Raw genomic sequence first — 17,385 nt, 5'->3', positions numbered from 1 at the left:
AAACTTTATATCCATGCCATCTACAGGAATTAGAAAGGACCCTTTCCTCCTTATTAAAAACTCCGTGAACATTCCCTGAGTACCTACCGCGTGCTGAGAGCAGTGCTGTGGGAACTACAACATGAACACGACTCGGCGTGTGCCGCTGAAGAGCCCAGAGGCTAGCCTGTGGTGGGGCGGGAAGGAGTAGCGGCTCTCGGCACGGGGCGGGCGCCGCAGGGAGCGCGGAAACCAGCCCAGCCACTGCGTGCAGAGCCGTGGCTGCAGGGGGCCAGCAGATGCAGGGGGGCAACAGGTGGAAGATGGGCCTTTGTTTCCATAATAGTCCACATAGGATTACTACCGGTGTGGTTTTTTTTGTTTTTGTTTTTTTTTACTAAATCATTTGATATTTTAAAATTTAAAAAAATCTCAGATTGAACTGCCCATCTTTTCAAACCAGACTTCAGTCTGTCCTTAGCTTCACTCTGGAAGAGGCCTCACTCACATCTCCTCACCTTATTGGCAAAGCCTTCCCTGACTCCCCAGGAAAGTCCTTCTCCACTACTGGCCTACACCTTTTTGATAGCATTTTCCAACCTATTTTAACGATTTATGTCTTCTCTTATCTATAAAGGCATAAGAACCAAGCCTATTTTTCCTTGTGTCATAATACTAAGGCGGCATTTGGTAATCATTTACTGAATGAATGGAGTTCAAACTCTCTAGTACAGATTAATACCTGGGCACTTGGCATCTATGTTCAAGCATAAACCATGTCCTGCTATACATAGTGTTTTAATTCTGAAAGGATTTACTCTGATGTTTAATTATCTTGACCAGTAAGACACTGTTTCTGAAATGCAACAAAATGCTCAAGTCTTAAATTAAGTCTATGACCTAATTTTTCTTTTTGCCAAATAACACTATCCACCGAAAAGGTATGAGCAGTGGGTTGTAGGAAGTCTACATGGTTTGTGAGCTTTGGCGTTTTCTCAGAAGCCACCACTCTCCATGTGGCTCCTATGAAAGGAGTCTCATATTCTAAGTTGACGATACCCAATGCCCAGCAAGAGTAAAATATGGTTTTCTAGCTTTGGTGATTGATCCTATAATCACCAAATATATCTGTTTAGTATCCGTTGCTCTTAAATCATGTCCCCCACAACTGAATTTAAATCATTTCATTGGAATGATTCATACGTGAATACATTCATGAAACAAAGAACAAAAGTCTCTATCATGTAAAACCTATCCCTTATTTCTACCATTAGAATTAAATTAGACGGTTAACCAGTAAGGAACTATATGTTTTCATCCCTTTTGAATTCCATGCAAGTAGGTGTGGAATTTGTTTCACTTAACTTTTGATATACAAAGCGATTAACAAAAAATCCTGATGCTTACCCCAACTACATACTGAACTGACAAAAAGCTATAAAAAAATCACTTTTAAGATTTTATGATAATTCCAAAAGTCAATAAATTTCCTTACTTGAGCTGAGTATCTCTGGGACAGAACTGTAGTCGGTCAAAATCTTTAAAAGATAAAAAAGAAACATTACTCCTAACTTGTACCGAAAGAATCATTTTCAAAGTCACTCTAACAGGGCTATGTTGGCAATTACTTACCAAGTCCACACTCTCCTATTGCTACAACTTTCCCCTTATTGTTTTCAGCAAGATGTAACAACTCCGTTAAGTAAAGATCAGGGTCATTCTTTTCAAACTCATCACATCTTGTAGGATGACATCCAACTGTACTGAAAAACATATCTAGCACAAAATAATGTCTAAGGATTATTTCCAAAATATTTTTCATATTATATTTAACATATACAAATGATAGAACATCAAATAATTTCAACTGGTTAACTTTTAATGATAGCCATAAACCATTCAAACTACCAGAATTGCAAGAGGTTAATCATATAGAAGTTTTGGACTACCTTACAAAGCAGGACATGAATATGAAAATTGCCTTAACAGATTGGTAAAAAGAATTAATTCACCTCTTTCCAAAGCCTGGTATATACTCAGCCTTGCAGAATGGAAATTGAAACAATTTCTTACAGAATGAAATGTCCTAACCTAACTATATCTTTATATTCACTATTCATGTGACCATCTTGTTTCACAGAGTTAACATGACAATTAAAATTTAAATACCCTTAAAAAGGATGACTTAAAGAGGTGGAAGGGAGGGTTTGTTTTTCTGATAAAAAATAAAGCTCACTTATCTGGAGAGTACGTCTTAATAACTGTAATTGCATGAAACTCCAATGTGAAGTCAAAAAGGTTTCTGAGTGTTTGCACCTGAACCCACGTGAGAGGTGGGGAGCCTTTCTCAGCCTCTCCTGCAGGTGTTTACATATAAGAGGGGGCAGAGGTTTTAAAGCAGTGAGGACAGAGGTTCGTGAAGGGGAGTAAAGAGGGCTGACAATGGAGATTCAAGAACTTTTAAAAACAGATTTCTCTGGGGATAAAAAGTATGGGAGATTCAAGAACTTTTAAAAACAGATTTCTCTAGGGATAAAAAGTATGGAAGACAATATTCTTACACACCTCAAAGGCATCTGGGAAGATGATATGTTAATCATTAAGGAAAAGTGTCAGTGGATCTGAAGTATGCATTTTAGAAAGATTGCTACAAAAAATAGCTTTTTTAAAAAAGATTTTTTTGTTTATTTGAGAGAGAGAGAGAGAGCGAGTGTAAGTGTAAGTGGGCAAGCAGGGAAGGGGCAGAGAGAAAGGGAGAGAGAGATTCCCAAGCAGGCTCCACACCATCAGCATGGAGCACGACATGGGCCTCAAACCCACAAACTGTGTGATCATGACCTGCATTGAAACCAAGAGTAGGGCATTTAACCTGAGCCCCCCAAGTGCCCCCCAAAATTGCTTTTAATAAGTAAATCAGTATTTTGAAAAATAACACGGAAAGCCTAATTCTTCAAAGTCTAGCACATGAAGCATGACAAAACACAAAACCAAAACAAGGTTAGATAAAATGAATGCCAGGTAAAGGAGATGTTTTGTGTAACTAGGATTCCCTTTGGAGCCAATTCCAAACCTTTATAGATTGCAAATAAATGCAAAATGTATGAACATAATGTGAGCATCTGAGGGATTATATATTATTACTTGCATTCCTGGGGCCTTACACAGTGGTCTGCATAAATACATATTTAAATAAATGATCCTTCACAGTTTTAAGTTTAAAAAAAGCAAAATAAAGAGCAGCTCCCATCTTGAACACATAACAGCATACACACAAAAATCCTGTATCAGGAATATCTGAGACTACATTATATACCTGGTGAACTTAACTCTCATTAGCTGAAATCTTAAAATAATCCTTAAGTATGATGAGAGGGTTTAACGAAACATCTGGCATACCAGTGTCAGAACTCTTTCATCTTAACCACACCCCATTGCAATCAATGTGTTTTGCTTTTGTCTTCAGTCATGATCCATTGTATGGTACCTGAAACAGTTCTTAGACAGATTTCTTCAAAATAACTTAATTCATATGGAGGGGGCGGGTAAAAGTAAGAGAATACCATTTGTCTGTGCCAAATGCAGTGCCTCTTTACTGTCCTGCAGATTTCCACCTGTGATCATAAACTGAAAGAGAAAGAAAACAGGCACGCTCTAACAGAGTAGCAACAAGCTTCCTAGACCCGCCTCCCTGCTGCCTTTTTCCAGAGTGCTTTTCTCTCTTAGGCTGTCACACACTTACCTGCCTTTAACATTTGGCTGAAAGGTCACCTCCTATGTAAGTGGTCCCTGACCACCCCCATCCACACATACAAGCATATGTCCAACACAGAGCGTGTCACTCCTTCCTATTAAAGTGTATTCCATGTCTGTTTTTCATGGATTGAGAGGACAGAGATCACATTATGAAAGCCTGAATAACTAAATCTTCTGAATTTAGAATTCTGAAGATTCTAACTTAGAGATTCAATAGTGTTTATTAATTCCACAGTTCTCCAGTGAGGTCCCGCAACACCAGGGGGTACGTGAGGTCAGAACTATTTTCAAAATAATACCAAAGATGCTGTTTGCCTTTTTCACTCTCAGTCACAAGTGTGCAGGGACTATTGTAGAGGCCACACAGTGTGTAAGGTCACAACAGACTGCCTGCAAAAACACATATCCAAGTTTAGCAGTCTTCCATTAAGAGCTAGACATGAAAGAGAGATGTTAAAAAAAAAAAGGTAAAACAATTCCATTCACGTCACTCCATTTTTGGGGGTTTGGAAAATATGTTCCTTAGGTAATATATTGGTTTATATATATATTGGTTGTTAATAGATATTTTGAATTTTTCTCAGTTTTAATATCTAACACAATATATATTTACAGATAAAACCCACATAAACAAAAGTTCTTTGGGGTCTTCAATAATACTTAAGAATGTGAATGGGTTCTAAGACCAAAAGATTAACAATCACTGGGTTAATGTATATTGCATTCTTTGTAAGGAAATGTATGGCTCTTAGCAGAAGAGCACATTTCTAAAGGGATGGCCCTTGGGGTCTACCAGGACTCAGAACAGTGTTTTTACTAGTGTATTAAATGGAAAATGTCACCAAAGAGCCGATGTGTTGATGGTGACCACTGAGGCAGTGCTGGTAAGTGTACATCCTTCTAGAGCAGTGATTTAAGCATACCAATGTATATTTCTCTAAGCATCTCACTTCAAGTGCCTCCCTGAGCTAAAATGAAGAATTCACTCTAGGTACATGCCTAAAGAGAAAACAACAAAACACAGGAGAAAAAGCAAATGATAAAGAAACATTTTTTAAAAAAGCTTAAACTTCTAATATAACAAACATTGAGTATCTTACTAAGGGATCACATAGGCATAATGAAATCTTCAACTGCTTTTGTTAATATATTAACAAAAATACTGGGAAAATTTTACTGTTTACTAACATTACCTAATTCTTTAATGCAAGACAAGGTGCCCATATTAATATTGCAATTACATAAAACAGTTGCTAATTAATTCTACCTTTTATCTATAACTTTCCCAAATAGATTTAAAAAAAAAAAAAAAAAGCAAGGACAAGACTAGAGGACATAATTTCCTTTCCTGGTTCACAATGATGACATTAGGCTGACGGTGGCTTCTGCCACAAACTTAACAAAATAAAGGGTGTTCATTTCATGCAGGTCCAATACCAGGTGCTTTGCATTCCTGTTTTAGTTCACCCTCACAATTTTCAATTAGGCATTATTATCATTGTCAACGAGGAGTTACAGACAAGGAAACGGACATCTGTGAAGAATGGAGCCAGGGCTGGAAGCCAGCTGTGCCATGAGATCACTGTGCTTTTAATCACAACGTAACAGCAAGGCACGAAGTCAGATTTCAATTAGGAACCATGTCCAAGTAAATTCCATTTCTGTCCTTCTTACATCTGTGTGTGTGTGCGTGTGTTTACAAATGTTAACACTGAACTACTCATGGCTGACATGCAGAAATTCAGGAGCCTGGTATTCAGAGTTTGCAGAAAAACATTTTATAAAGGGAATTGCCAAGCACTGAATGACCTCATCATGAGAAAGGGATCCTGTAACCTTTATCCTTTCTTATTAATTGTGAAAGGGAACTATACCATTCAGAGCTGGGACTGGAAACTCATGAATCAGCAGTGTCACCTTTTATTTGTTTTATTTTTTTTCCAGTTTCAGTGGATACTTTTATGATTGACTGAATAGATCACCAACTTTGTCTCCCTATCTACCCACAATTAGAATTTCATCTTATTTCCATGCTGAGCAGTGAAGCAATGACAAAGCTAATCAGAATAAGCTACTTCAAAAAGAGAAGCTAACACAGCTCATTTTCTTTTAACAGGCAAAATATAAATATATGCAATCTAGAATGCACAATGGTTTAGTCACTAAGAAATTCAAATAAGATCTTGAAGAATGTAGGCAAATCCAGGGTGCAGTAAAGAAGAGCTAAGATGCTGTGCAACTGTTTAAGGGTTCCTGGCACTATCATTAGCTGAATCTTGACATGGGGGAAGATTTTAGCTAATGCCAAGTGGAGATGCAACAGGTGCTAAGCTGACTTAGGGGCTGTGCACAGGAACCAGAAGACAGGAAAAGTACTAAACAATGCTGAGAGCATCCACCCCAGGAAGGATTTTTACCTTCCAGGAGCTCTAAACTGGCACCACCCCCAGTGCTCACACGGTTGACTTTATCATCTGTCTTCCATTTGGCACGGTAAGTGGCAATGTCTCCGCCACCTATGATGGTGATGCAGCCCCTGGAAGTGGCTTTCACCACCTCATCCATGAGGGCTTTGGTTCCTTGAGCAAAAGCTTCCCATTCAAATACACCCACAGGTCCGTTCCACACAATCTGCTTAGCCCGAGCGACTGCCTCAGCATACTTCTTGCTGCTCTCAGGACCACAATCCAAGCCCATCAAGCCAGCAGGTATGCCAGAGGCCACAGTGCCTTGCCCAGTCTTGGCATTCTCAAACTTTTCAGCAGTGACAAAGTCAACAAGCAAGGCAATTTCCACACCATTCTTCTCAGCTTTGGACATCAGATCTTTGACAATTTTGGCTCCCTCTTCATCAGAGAAGTGCCAATCTCCATGTTGTTGAGCACCTTAAGGAAGGTAAAAGCCATTCCACCCCCAATTGACTTTGTCCATCACATTACTGATCAGCTGGATCTTGTCTGCAACTTGAGCTCCACCCAGGATGGCCAGGAAAGGTCGCTCTGGGCTCTCCAAGGCCTTGGCAAAGTAGTTCAGCCCCTTCTTCATCAAGAAACCTCCAGCCTTCTATGGCAGACTGACTCCCACCATGGAGCTGTGGGCTTGGTGAGCAGTGCCAAAAGCATCACTGACATAGACATCTCCTAGCTTGGAAAGTGAAGCTTGAAAGGCTTCTATTTTGGCTGGCTCAGCTTTAACCTTATTCCCAGAAACATCTTTTCCCTTCTTCCTCCACAAGAAAGCAAAGGTTCTCCAGCAAGATGACAGACCCAACAGCTGGGTGAGAGACAAGCTTTCTCCATTTCTGGGCCCACACAGTCCTTTAATAATAAAACACCCTTGCCCAGCAGAGATTTGAGTTCTACAGCAACTGACTCCAAAGAGTACTTGTCAGGCATGGGGACACCATCAGGCTGGCCTAGATGTCTCATAACAATAACTGACCTAGCTCCACTGTCCAAGCAGAATTTGATGCTTGGGATGGCAGCCTTGATGCTCTGGTGGTTTGCAATCTGGTTGTTCTTCATTCATAGGAACATTATATCCACTCTCATGATGACCCGCTTCCCCTTCACGTTCAGCTTGTCCAGAGTCAGCTTATTAGAAAGCGACATCTTGGCAGTTCAATGGCAGCAACGGCAGCAAGGCTGAAGGCTGAAATAGTGGAGAAGAAAGCGGCCAACGTACACTCAAGCTGCGTGCAAAATCCAGTGTCACCTTTTAAAACTGAGGTTATTCACCTTAGAAGCCACAGTCATCAAGTGTCCTGACATCCACACTATGGAACTTAACCTGATTTCGTGTGTGTGTGTGTGTGTGTGTGTGTGTGTGTGTTGAGGGGTTGGGTTGGGGAAAATGGGGAGATAGCTTGATATTAAAAAAAAAAACTGATTAAAAAGAAGTATCTATTCAAAGAATTTGACACAGAGCTAATATTCATTTGCTTAGAACTCTCTAAAAAGTAGAATTTTCCTGATAATCAAATTAGTACTGTAAAAATTAAAGTGTAAAAACTAAAGGTTGTGATAGGATACACTTTTTAAAAAATGTTTGTTTACTTTGGGGGGAGGAGGGTGAGAGAGAGGAGAGAGAGGGGTGTGCAGAGAGACGCAGAAGAGAGAATCCCAAGCAGGTTCTGTGCTGTCAGTGTAGAGCCCAATGCAGGGCTCTAACTCCAGAACCATGAAATCAAGACCTGAGCCAAAAATCAAGAGTTGGACACTTAACCAACTGAGCCACCCAGGTGCCCCAGGATACATGTCTTTCTGATAATCACTTAATTCTAACAAATGCTAAATTATGTCATAAAATTTTTATTAAGAGTTGCATCTTGAGAGACCTGGTAATTCAGATAGGTTAAAAAATTTTTTTTTCAAAGAGACTTTGCCATTTACATTTCTGATCACATGAAAGAACTATCCAAGCAAGAGGTCTGTATCACTTAAATAGCTGTGAATAGAAAATTTTGATATTTTATGTCATAAATTTGCTAATATTACTTGTTGATAATATATATCCCAAAATGCCAAGTGTGGCATTAGCTCTTCCTCTTCTATTTTATAGTACCTTAACCAAAATTTAATTTAAAAAAAAAAAAAAAAACTTAAAAGAGTAACAAAAATGGAATGTTACCTTTTTAACACCAATCTGGACAGCTCTCTCTATTACATCATGTAAGTCATCTATAAAAAGTAAAATGCCACCTTAAGAAAGGCTAGTAAAAATTTTTTTTCACTTAATTATCCCTTCTTGAAAGAAAAATACATAGAAACAATCACATTTACCAAACCAATACCATTTGATGAGTACTTATATAACAATCAGTGATAACTTAAAAAAAAAAATCTATATAAGGCAAACTAGGTGACTAGTTATCCATTTAGTTTTATTTTATTCTGTTGACCAAAAGGGACAAAAATCAGGAAGTTCAAATGAAAGATGAATTTGCTCACTACAACTTAAGTCAGTTGCCTTAAAATTGAAACTTGTTGTTGTATTTTTTACATAAAAGTAAAACAATTAGTCATTAAAATTGTTTATTTTTTATTAGGGCTTTTCAGAGTACATCTGTAATGCCTCCCAAAATATGATAAAACATTTCTGTAAATTTCAGTTAACACCATATTATTATAATTCACATTGCCATTGAGGAAGGAGAATTTTTATTTTCCCTGACAGTGTTTTCCTTTTTCCCAAAATTTCTTGTTAAGTAACAATAAGCTTTCTGGGGAGATCAATATTTAGCCAAGCTTTAGAAAGCTAAGCTTTAAGAGGCCTGAGGTAAATGGACAGCAATATTAAACAATTATATAAATCCATGTATTAATTTCATATTTAAGCATCACAGTAAATTTGGTCAGAATTATAATTGCTTCTAGAGTAGCTGTGAAATTTCTCTTAGACAAAAAATATCAACTTAGTGAACTTACACTAAGAAAACCAGTTTTGCTAAATATTATAAACCAGAGGGATACTAATAACAATAAAACTTATTTCATAAACACACACATACAAACATACATACACATAGAGTCACAAAGCATGAAGTCTGTTAAGTGATACAAAGGCAAGAAAATCAATAGAATTATATACTCTAAGATGTAGTACCTAACATTTGATAAACATAAAGCAAAAACATTATCTAAACTTCTAAATGAAGTAGAAAAGGTACTTCTAAATGCACTACAAAGCTAACATTTAACTTTCTTCTTTCAAGTGGCATTTAACATTCTCTGTTATGTAGAGAAGCTTTCACTCATTATCACCTGGAACCATAGTAAAATTATCTTGACTTAATCGTTGATTGCACTTCACCCAGACCACAAAAACCAAAGTTTCCCGTTTGCATTTACATAATAACAAGTAAGGAAATTTTCTGAGGCAATATTCACAAACCAGTTTACTGGATAAATTCTTTCAAAAACTTGTTGTCGCCATCATTTCCTGCTTACTCACCTTAGCTGACAAAATATGTTTAAATGAACTTGATATGATAAATATAAGCCATTTTATTTTTGGCTAAGATTTCCATCGATCTTTGAGAAAACTACTCTCTCTTCCCACCTATACCGCAGGTATCTGGGATTTAGCAAGACATGGATGGAAAGGGGGGAAAGGGAAGACAGGGAGGGTGGACAGCAGCACATCTGCCCCTTAATCACACTACCTCTGTCACTCAGTTGAAAAGGTTTTCAAAAGACTAGATACTGATGTTCAACTGCGTGTTATTTTTAATTATGTGCCCTAATGTTCGGATGCTTAAAAGACCAATTGAACAACTAATGATTGTTTGGCTTTTATGCACATGGTTAAAGTTCTATATTCAAAATCATAAACTTCCTCAGAGAAGACCTTTGTAATAACACTTTGTTATAACAGGTACTTTATAAATGCTCATGGTCATGACTTACCAATATAGCTTATATAAGTTTCAGTTTGTTTATAGTTTTATCCAAGTTACATAATAAATCCTTCAGTATTTCAGTTGTAAAGTGGATCATGCTTTTCATCATCTCCTTGAGGGAGAAAGTTTGTCTTTATCTAAACAAAAGAAACATTTACCTTGATGCTTCTGAACTCCCCTATAAATTCCTCTGAACATAGGATCTGTCAAGTTGATACCAATATCTGTGAAAGTAAAAAAACAAAACAAAAAATTAAAAAATCCCACAATTATTAAGAGCTTCTAGTTTAAATTTCTATGTTAAAGGGGAGCCTGGGTGGCTCAGTCAGTTAAACATCCAACTTTGGCTCAGGTCATGATCTCATGGTTCATGGGTTCCAGCCCCGCATTGGGCTCTGTGCTGACAGCCAGCTCAGAGCCTGGAGCCTGTTTCAGATTTTGTATCTCCCTCTTTCTCTGACTCCCCTGCTCACTCGTGCTCTCTTTCTCTCTCTCTCTGTCTCAAAAATGAATAAAACATTTAAAAGAAATTTTTATGTTAAATAAAGCTCCCATTACTAAAGAATTCATTCACTCAAAGTCTAAGTGCCAACCACTTGTCTGTTACTGTGCTAGACACCTAGGATCCAAAGAGTAAGATACAAGTCCAGCCCTCAAGAAACTCACTGCAGAATTGGGAAGGCAGACCCATTACAGACGATTAGGAAGTATTCTAAGTAGACACTGGCTCCGTGGGACACAGAAGAGGAACAACTACCCTAGTCTGGTAGGTGGCCTAGAAGTTTCCAGGAAGAAGGGATCCCTGAACTGAATCTTAAGGGATAAGTTAGAGTTACTCAATAGAAAAAGGGAAATGCAGGCAAGGGGAAGAAGGAACAATGCATTTGGGGTGTGAAACAGTTATTGTAGGGAGCTATTGACTGTTCTGGCTATTGGGAGAGAAATCTAGGGAAGGGAGTAGCCAGAAAAGTCCAGACTCAGCTATGTGACATACATCGGTCTTTAAAATACCACATACAGTAAGCACAGATGGTTTTTAGGCAGAGTAACAAAACCTGTCTTCTGGATATCTCATTCTGGCATCTTTGCAGAAGGCAGGGTTTGAAGGAGGCATACTGAATCTCCTTATCTCGTTTGGAAACAGGCAAGAGCTCATTTTTACAATGAAGAGAACCTGAGTTGAGGTAATGTAAGTAGAGATGCACAGAGTGGAAGAAATTATTTCTTTTATTGGCCAAATCTATGAAAACCAACTCTGTGTCAAATACTATGTAAGGAATTAGGAGATACAGAAATGAGTAAGACTCAGCACTTGGTCCCTGCCCTCAGGGAATTCAGTCTGTCTGGAAACTAATATAGAATTTGTGATACAGTAGCCTAGACTAAGTAACACAAGGCAAGAATGTTTTTCTTTACTGAGGTATTCCTAGAACCTAGTATAACAGCTGGCACAGAGTAGGAGCTCTATACATGTTTGTAAATAATTATTATGCTCTTGGAAGCACAAAGAAGGGGCAAGTACAGTTTCGGCAAGAAAAGCTTGATCTTCAGAAGCGCTAGATCTTCAACAAAGCTAAAGCTTACAAGCCTATGAACGGAAAGGGTGCTATGCAACACGGATGTGTGCAGGTACACACGGTGTCTGGAAGACTGGAAGAACTTCATTGTGCCTGTAGAGCAGTGGTCCTCAGTGCAGAGCAACTGTGCAGCCTCTCTCTTCTTCTAACCTCCCTCTTTGCACAACATTTAGCAACGTCTGTATTCATTTCTAGTTGTCTCAACTGAGGGAGTGCTATTGGCCTCCAGGCTTGTGGCCACAATGCTGCTAAATATCCTCGGATGATCGGATAACTTCGACAACAAAGAATTATCTGACCCCCAAAATCAAGTGTCATTCTCGATCAATCCTGCTGTAGAGTGTAAGGGAACCAGGGGAATAACAAGATGTGAAGTCAGACTGTGACAGCCACGGGACAATAATAATGCCTTCCTTATTTAAAATACGCTCCCTTTAGCTCTCAGAACTAGGACCGTCTCCAAGTTCACGATGGTAAGGGGCAGCTGCCTACCAACAGACCCTTATGTTAGTTCTGCTTACTTTCAACTTCCTCTGAGGATATTCTCACTGATTTCTGCCGACCGGGCCCTCAGTAAGCTGTGCTGCTTCAACATTAAGGCAGACCTTAGAAGATGAATAGGAGTCTGGATAATCCAAGAAATGGTGGGGAGCGTATCCCAGATATTTGAAAACCGCAACAAAAAGGTACAATGCAGAAAGCATCAAAGATATTTCTGCAACAGTATATATGTCAGTAGAGAGTAGGAGATGAAGTTGCACCTGGTACCCTTTAAAAGGACCAAGAACACACAAACACTGAATACTGTAAATAGTTCAGTGGGATGGTTCAGATCACAAGAATTCAGCAACTACTTTTTTCCCAACTAAGGAAAGGAAATTAGATAGGAAAGGGGGCAGACTGAAAAAGGGAAGTCAGGAGAGAGGAGAGGTCTTTCTGCCTAGAATAATTCTTCACAGGGGTGCATCTACAATCACCCACCATGGATGATGGTCAGAGGCACAGATTCAGTCTGTATCTTCTACCCATTTCTCATTTGCACAGTTAAGAGATTAGTATTTTTCCCAAACAATCTTTTACTAGAACTCAAAGTTTAAAAAAAACAAAAAAAAAGGAAAAAAAGCAAGCAAATTTAACAAGTAAACTTCATGATGCTCATTTTANTCATGACCTAAGCGAAAGTCGGACGCTTAACCGACTGAGCCACCCAGGCGCCCCTCATGATGCTCATTTTAAAAGAAACCTGAAGGGGCGCCTGGGTGGCTCAGTCGGTTAAGCGTCGACTTCGGCTCAGGTCATGATCTCACAGTTCGTGGCTTCGAGCCCCGCGTCAGGCTCTGTGCTGGCAGCTAGCTCAGAGCCTGGAGCCTGTTTCAGATTCTGTGTCTCCTTCTTTCTCTGACCCTTCTCTGTTCATGCTGTCTGTCTGTCTGTCTCTCTCTCAGAAATTAAAAAAAAAAAAAAAAAAAGCAACCTGAAGAAAAAAAAAAAAGCAGCCTGAGGATTAGCTTGGAGGCTCTGTTTATGAAACCTTTCCATGTCCCTATCTCACTCCTCACTAAATCGTTCTTCAGGGTGTGACCCCAAGGCAGATATGGCTGACACCAATTCCAGGTGGTACCACTACCTCTGAGAGCCTACTTCTTCCAGGTGTGGCTCAGTCCTGGGGGGCGATGGTGGGGGAGGGGGGCACTAAGGCACAGTGTACCTCAAAAATCTGTATTCACAGGGCACCTGGGTGGCTCAGTTGGTTGAGCGTTCTACTTCAGCTCAGGTCATGATCTCATGGTTCGCTGAGTTCGAGACCCACATTGGGCTCTTTGCTGTTAGCATGGAGCCTGCTTCGGATCCTGTTCCCTCTCTCTGTCCCTCCCCTGCCCATGCTCGCTTGCTCTCTCTCAAAAATAAAAAAACATTTTTTAAAAATCTGTATTCATATTTGGACCCAGATGAGCCTTGGCCTTTAGAATATCCTACACTGGCTCAGTCACCCATTTCTTCCCTCTTCTGCAAGAACTCTTTTGTGACTTAAAGCACTTGGCCCTTTTCTTCCTGACAGTTTGCCTGAAGTGTATTCCCTAGCTAGTTGTTAGGGTGGCTTTCTAGCCTTTGAATAGAATGCTTCACCTTATTCAGGTTTGGTGAAGGGGATTTACAACACAGCACCCCAAAATATGTCACTTGGCATATCAGTTATTTTAAGCTGACTGCAGTGGAGAAGCAGTAGATGAGAGCAAGGCTCTCTGCTCTGCCCCCTGCCCCCTAACTAAAGATACCCTCCCCATACCAAGAACAGAAGAACACTGTCATCACTAGACTGGGAGCCAAAGACAAAATGAATCTGTACAAACAAACCCAGATAACCCTCATCATCTTCCCTTAGTTTCCCCATATATTTCCTAGTCATTGTCCCACAATTTACATGATTTAAGCCCTTTTATCTTACCACGTTGCCATTTATGCTTTGGGGCCTAAAAGCTTCTTTGGGGCTTCATTTTCCTTCTGAAGACTCCCATATACACAAAAAATAAAATGTTTCTGCTTTTCTCCTGTTAATGTCTGAATGGCAGTTTAATTCTTCGACCAGCTACAGAACTTAACAGGGGAAGAGGAAGTTTTCCCTCCTCTACAGAGGCAAATATGTTCTTTTTCTGGACTCTGAGTCACTTCTGTTTCCTCTAGGAAGTCCACTCCTCTCTGGGCTGCCAATGGCCCTCTCACTCTCTATCTGCCTACTCACCGCCTACTCACCGGCAGACACCTGCAGAGGGAGTAACAGGTCCATATGGAGGGGTCAAAGAAAAGCTCAAATCGACAGATCACCAAAAAGTGTAAATTGTGAGCAAGTTCCAAGAAATATAATAAAATGGAGGAGCTGCAGTTATGGAAAGAGAATGAGCTCTGGAGTCAGAATTCCCAGGGGTGCCTGGGTGGCTCAGTCGGTTGAGCGTCCGACTCTGGATTTCGGCTCAGGTTAGGATCCTAGGGTCATGAGACTGAGCCCTGCATCAGCTCCACTCCACTTGAGCCTTCTTGAGACCCTCTCTCCCTCTGCCCCTTTCTTGCTCATTCTCATTCTTTCTCTAAAATAAAACAAAAAAGAATTCCTGGTATTATGACTAATAAACTGAATGACTTTGGACAAATCAGTAGGCCTTTTGAGCCTCAGCTTCCTCACTAGGAGAAGGGGCATAAAATTTCTCCTTCCAGGAATGAAACGTGGCTCAAACTGGAAAGTTAATGTGAAAGCATTTTGCAAATTAAAATCCTTATAAAAATGTACTTAACTATTATCACCGAGCACTGTATACATTCTGTAACATGCCAACAACACATGGAATTTCAGTTAGCTACACTTCCATACTGCCTCAAGTGGTTAACACTCTCAATTCAGTATAATAGCCAGCAAGTCCATCTTTTTGTACCCAACTCATGACACAGTTAGGAAAATAAAGCCACTCAAAATCCTACTCATTTAACAACTTGTTCAAAACATCCTCATCCATAATAAGGGACAGTATCTTTTCAATTAAGAAGTTCCTATCACAAGTATAGGTAAAAAACTTCTGGCTTGAAATCACCTGAAAAACTAAGAAAGTGAGAGACCGGGTAAGAGCGCAATAGGAAGAAAAAAGACAAGGCAGAAACTGCTACTTCTGACCAGGGGGAAATTGAGGCAGTTCTGTGGTTAGGGGCATGTCATCTTGTACAGATCAGTAATATTTGTTTTCCATNTACTTCTGACCAGGGGGAAATTGAGGCAGTTCTGTGGTTAGGGGCATGTCATCTTGTACGGATCAGTAATATTTGTTTTCCATATTTTTTCTTTCATAGTTTATTGTCAAGTTGGTTTCCCTATAACACCCAGTGCTCATCCCAACAAGTGCCCCCCTCCATGCCCATCCCCCCCCTTCTCCTCCCCGCCACCCCCATCTGTCCTCAGTTTGTTCTCAGCATTCAAGAGTCTCTCATGGTTTGCCTCCCTCCCTCTCCCTAACTATTTTCCCCCTTCTTCTCCACCATGGTCCTCTGTAAAGTTTTTCCTGTTCCACTTCTAAGTGAAAACCTATGGTATCTGTCTTTCTCTCCATTATTGTTTTTTAAACTAGCTGCCTTTAAAAGCAGAACCTGCTTTACTGCTAAAAACTACTTCCAATATTCATGAGTTTTATTTTTCAAAACGAGAGCTGAAAACTGCTTGCAACGAAAAACAAGACCACATCTCCAAACTAATGTCTGTTTGGGCTGTCACCTATGATCTGGGGACACAAAAGGACAGCAAATAAGGCATTTAAAATTGTACTGGATTTGCTTAGCCTTCTCATAGAACTTCAACTGTACAGGAAGTACGGGAAATTAGGGGACAAACTAAATAGCACCACACAGCAATCAGAGAAATCCAAAAGAGAGACTTCTGTGCAGCAATCTCTTAAGTTCCTCCAAGAAAGGGCTGTTCAAAAAGAAATGTGCTAGGTCAAGGGGTTGGCAAGCTATCGCCCGCAGACCAGCNGGTAATCAAAAGAATAATGCTGTTTTGTGATACATAAAAATGATAAGAAACTCAACTTTTAGTGTCCAAAAAGTCTTACTGGAACATAGCCACACCCTTTTGTTTATATAGTGTCTGTGGCTGCTTTTGAGTGACAAGATCAGAGTGTTTCCAATAGAGATCATGGGGTCCACAAAATAAATATATACTACGTGGCCCTTTAAGGAAAAAGTTGGCCAATCTCTGTGCCAGATACAAAACTGAAGGGCATCCCGAAGCATGGCTCTGGACTGGATACTGTTTTGGACATAAGCACTTTTGATCTTGGATTTCCAAGCCCCTTGAACTGTGAGAAATACAGTTGCTTATAAGCTACCCAATCTTCAATAGTGGTAGAACAACCCATAACGACTAAAGCAATCTATGACATCGCCTTTTCTCTCAAGGTATACATACCGAGTAGGAATCAAACCTGTGCTCTCTTGTGCAACTGCCCCACTACCGTAACACTCCAGTCAACCGACTCCAGTCCGAATGCCACTCTGACCCTCTTCCGTTCTGTTCTCTACCTGATCCAAGTTTTGTTTCATTCATAAATCAGATCGTGACACTCTCAATGGGGCTCCTCACTCTTAGGATAAAAAATAAAGTCCTAACCTGGTATGATCTTGGCTCTGCTAATCTCTTTAGCTCATTCTGTACCATCCTCCTACCCACTTAGCCCCTTCCCCATTTCTCTCTGCTCCAGACCCACTGGTCATTTCCCAGCTCCTCAAAAGTATCATGTAGCCTCTTGACACAGGATATCTGCACAGGCTGTTTGAACCTGCTCTCTGCCTTTCTTTGCCTACTTAACTCAGTCTTTCAGAGCTTAGGCCACTTCCTCAAGGAAATCTTTTCTAACCCACCACGGTAAGTTTTGTTCCTCACCAAATACCCAGAGAACCATGTTCCCTTTCTTCAGTGGCCCCTTCTCTGTAATTGTGGTAAAGCCATTAGTGCACTTATGAGGCTGTATCCCCCACTAGACTGCGACCTAGTTTCTGACCACCACTGATTCCTAGCATTCAGCACACTGGATGGCACAGTAGAGAATCAGTAAATATTTTTGAATGAATGAATGACTAGGTTGCTCAAGGGAATTGCAGATGAAAAAGAGGAAATAGGATCCCATCCCTAGGGAAACA

At 40.0% G+C, this 17,385-nt stretch overlaps 1 protein-coding gene and 1 pseudogene across 3 annotated transcripts in view; both read right to left on the bottom strand.

Moving 5' to 3' along the window:
* Positions 1–17,385, bottom strand: part of TATDN1 (TatD DNase domain containing 1) — a 45,096-nt gene that overhangs the window by 23,980 nt on the left and 3,731 nt on the right. For both annotated transcript variants that reach the window (XM_077764343.1, XM_077764349.1), the window contains exons 2-6: positions 10,291–10,356; positions 8,362–8,411; positions 3,540–3,603; positions 1,612–1,755; positions 1,475–1,517 (exon numbers count right to left, since the gene is read on the bottom strand). In XM_077764343.1, coding sequence (XP_077620469.1) covers positions 1,475–1,517; positions 1,612–1,755; positions 3,540–3,603; positions 8,362–8,411; positions 10,291–10,356 — 367 coding nt within the window. The remainder of the gene's footprint in view (positions 1–1,474; positions 1,518–1,611; positions 1,756–3,539; positions 3,604–8,361; positions 8,412–10,290; positions 10,357–17,385) is intronic.
* LOC144231763 (phosphoglycerate kinase 1 pseudogene) lies at positions 4,398–10,329 on the bottom strand (annotated as a pseudogene). The gene is made up of 3 exons (XR_013335181.1): positions 10,291–10,329; positions 8,362–8,411; positions 4,398–7,383 (listed from the first exon to the last, which is right to left on the bottom strand). The product of XR_013335181.1 is annotated as a phosphoglycerate kinase 1 pseudogene (transcript).

This window comes from Crocuta crocuta, unplaced genomic scaffold (assembly GCF_008692635.1).
Source record: "Crocuta crocuta isolate KB4526 unplaced genomic scaffold, BGI_CrCroc_1.0 scaffold260, whole genome shotgun sequence".
In the NCBI taxonomy this organism is placed as follows: domain Eukaryota; kingdom Metazoa; phylum Chordata; class Mammalia; order Carnivora; family Hyaenidae; genus Crocuta; species Crocuta crocuta.
This window is presented reverse-complemented; position numbering and strand designations above follow the sequence as displayed.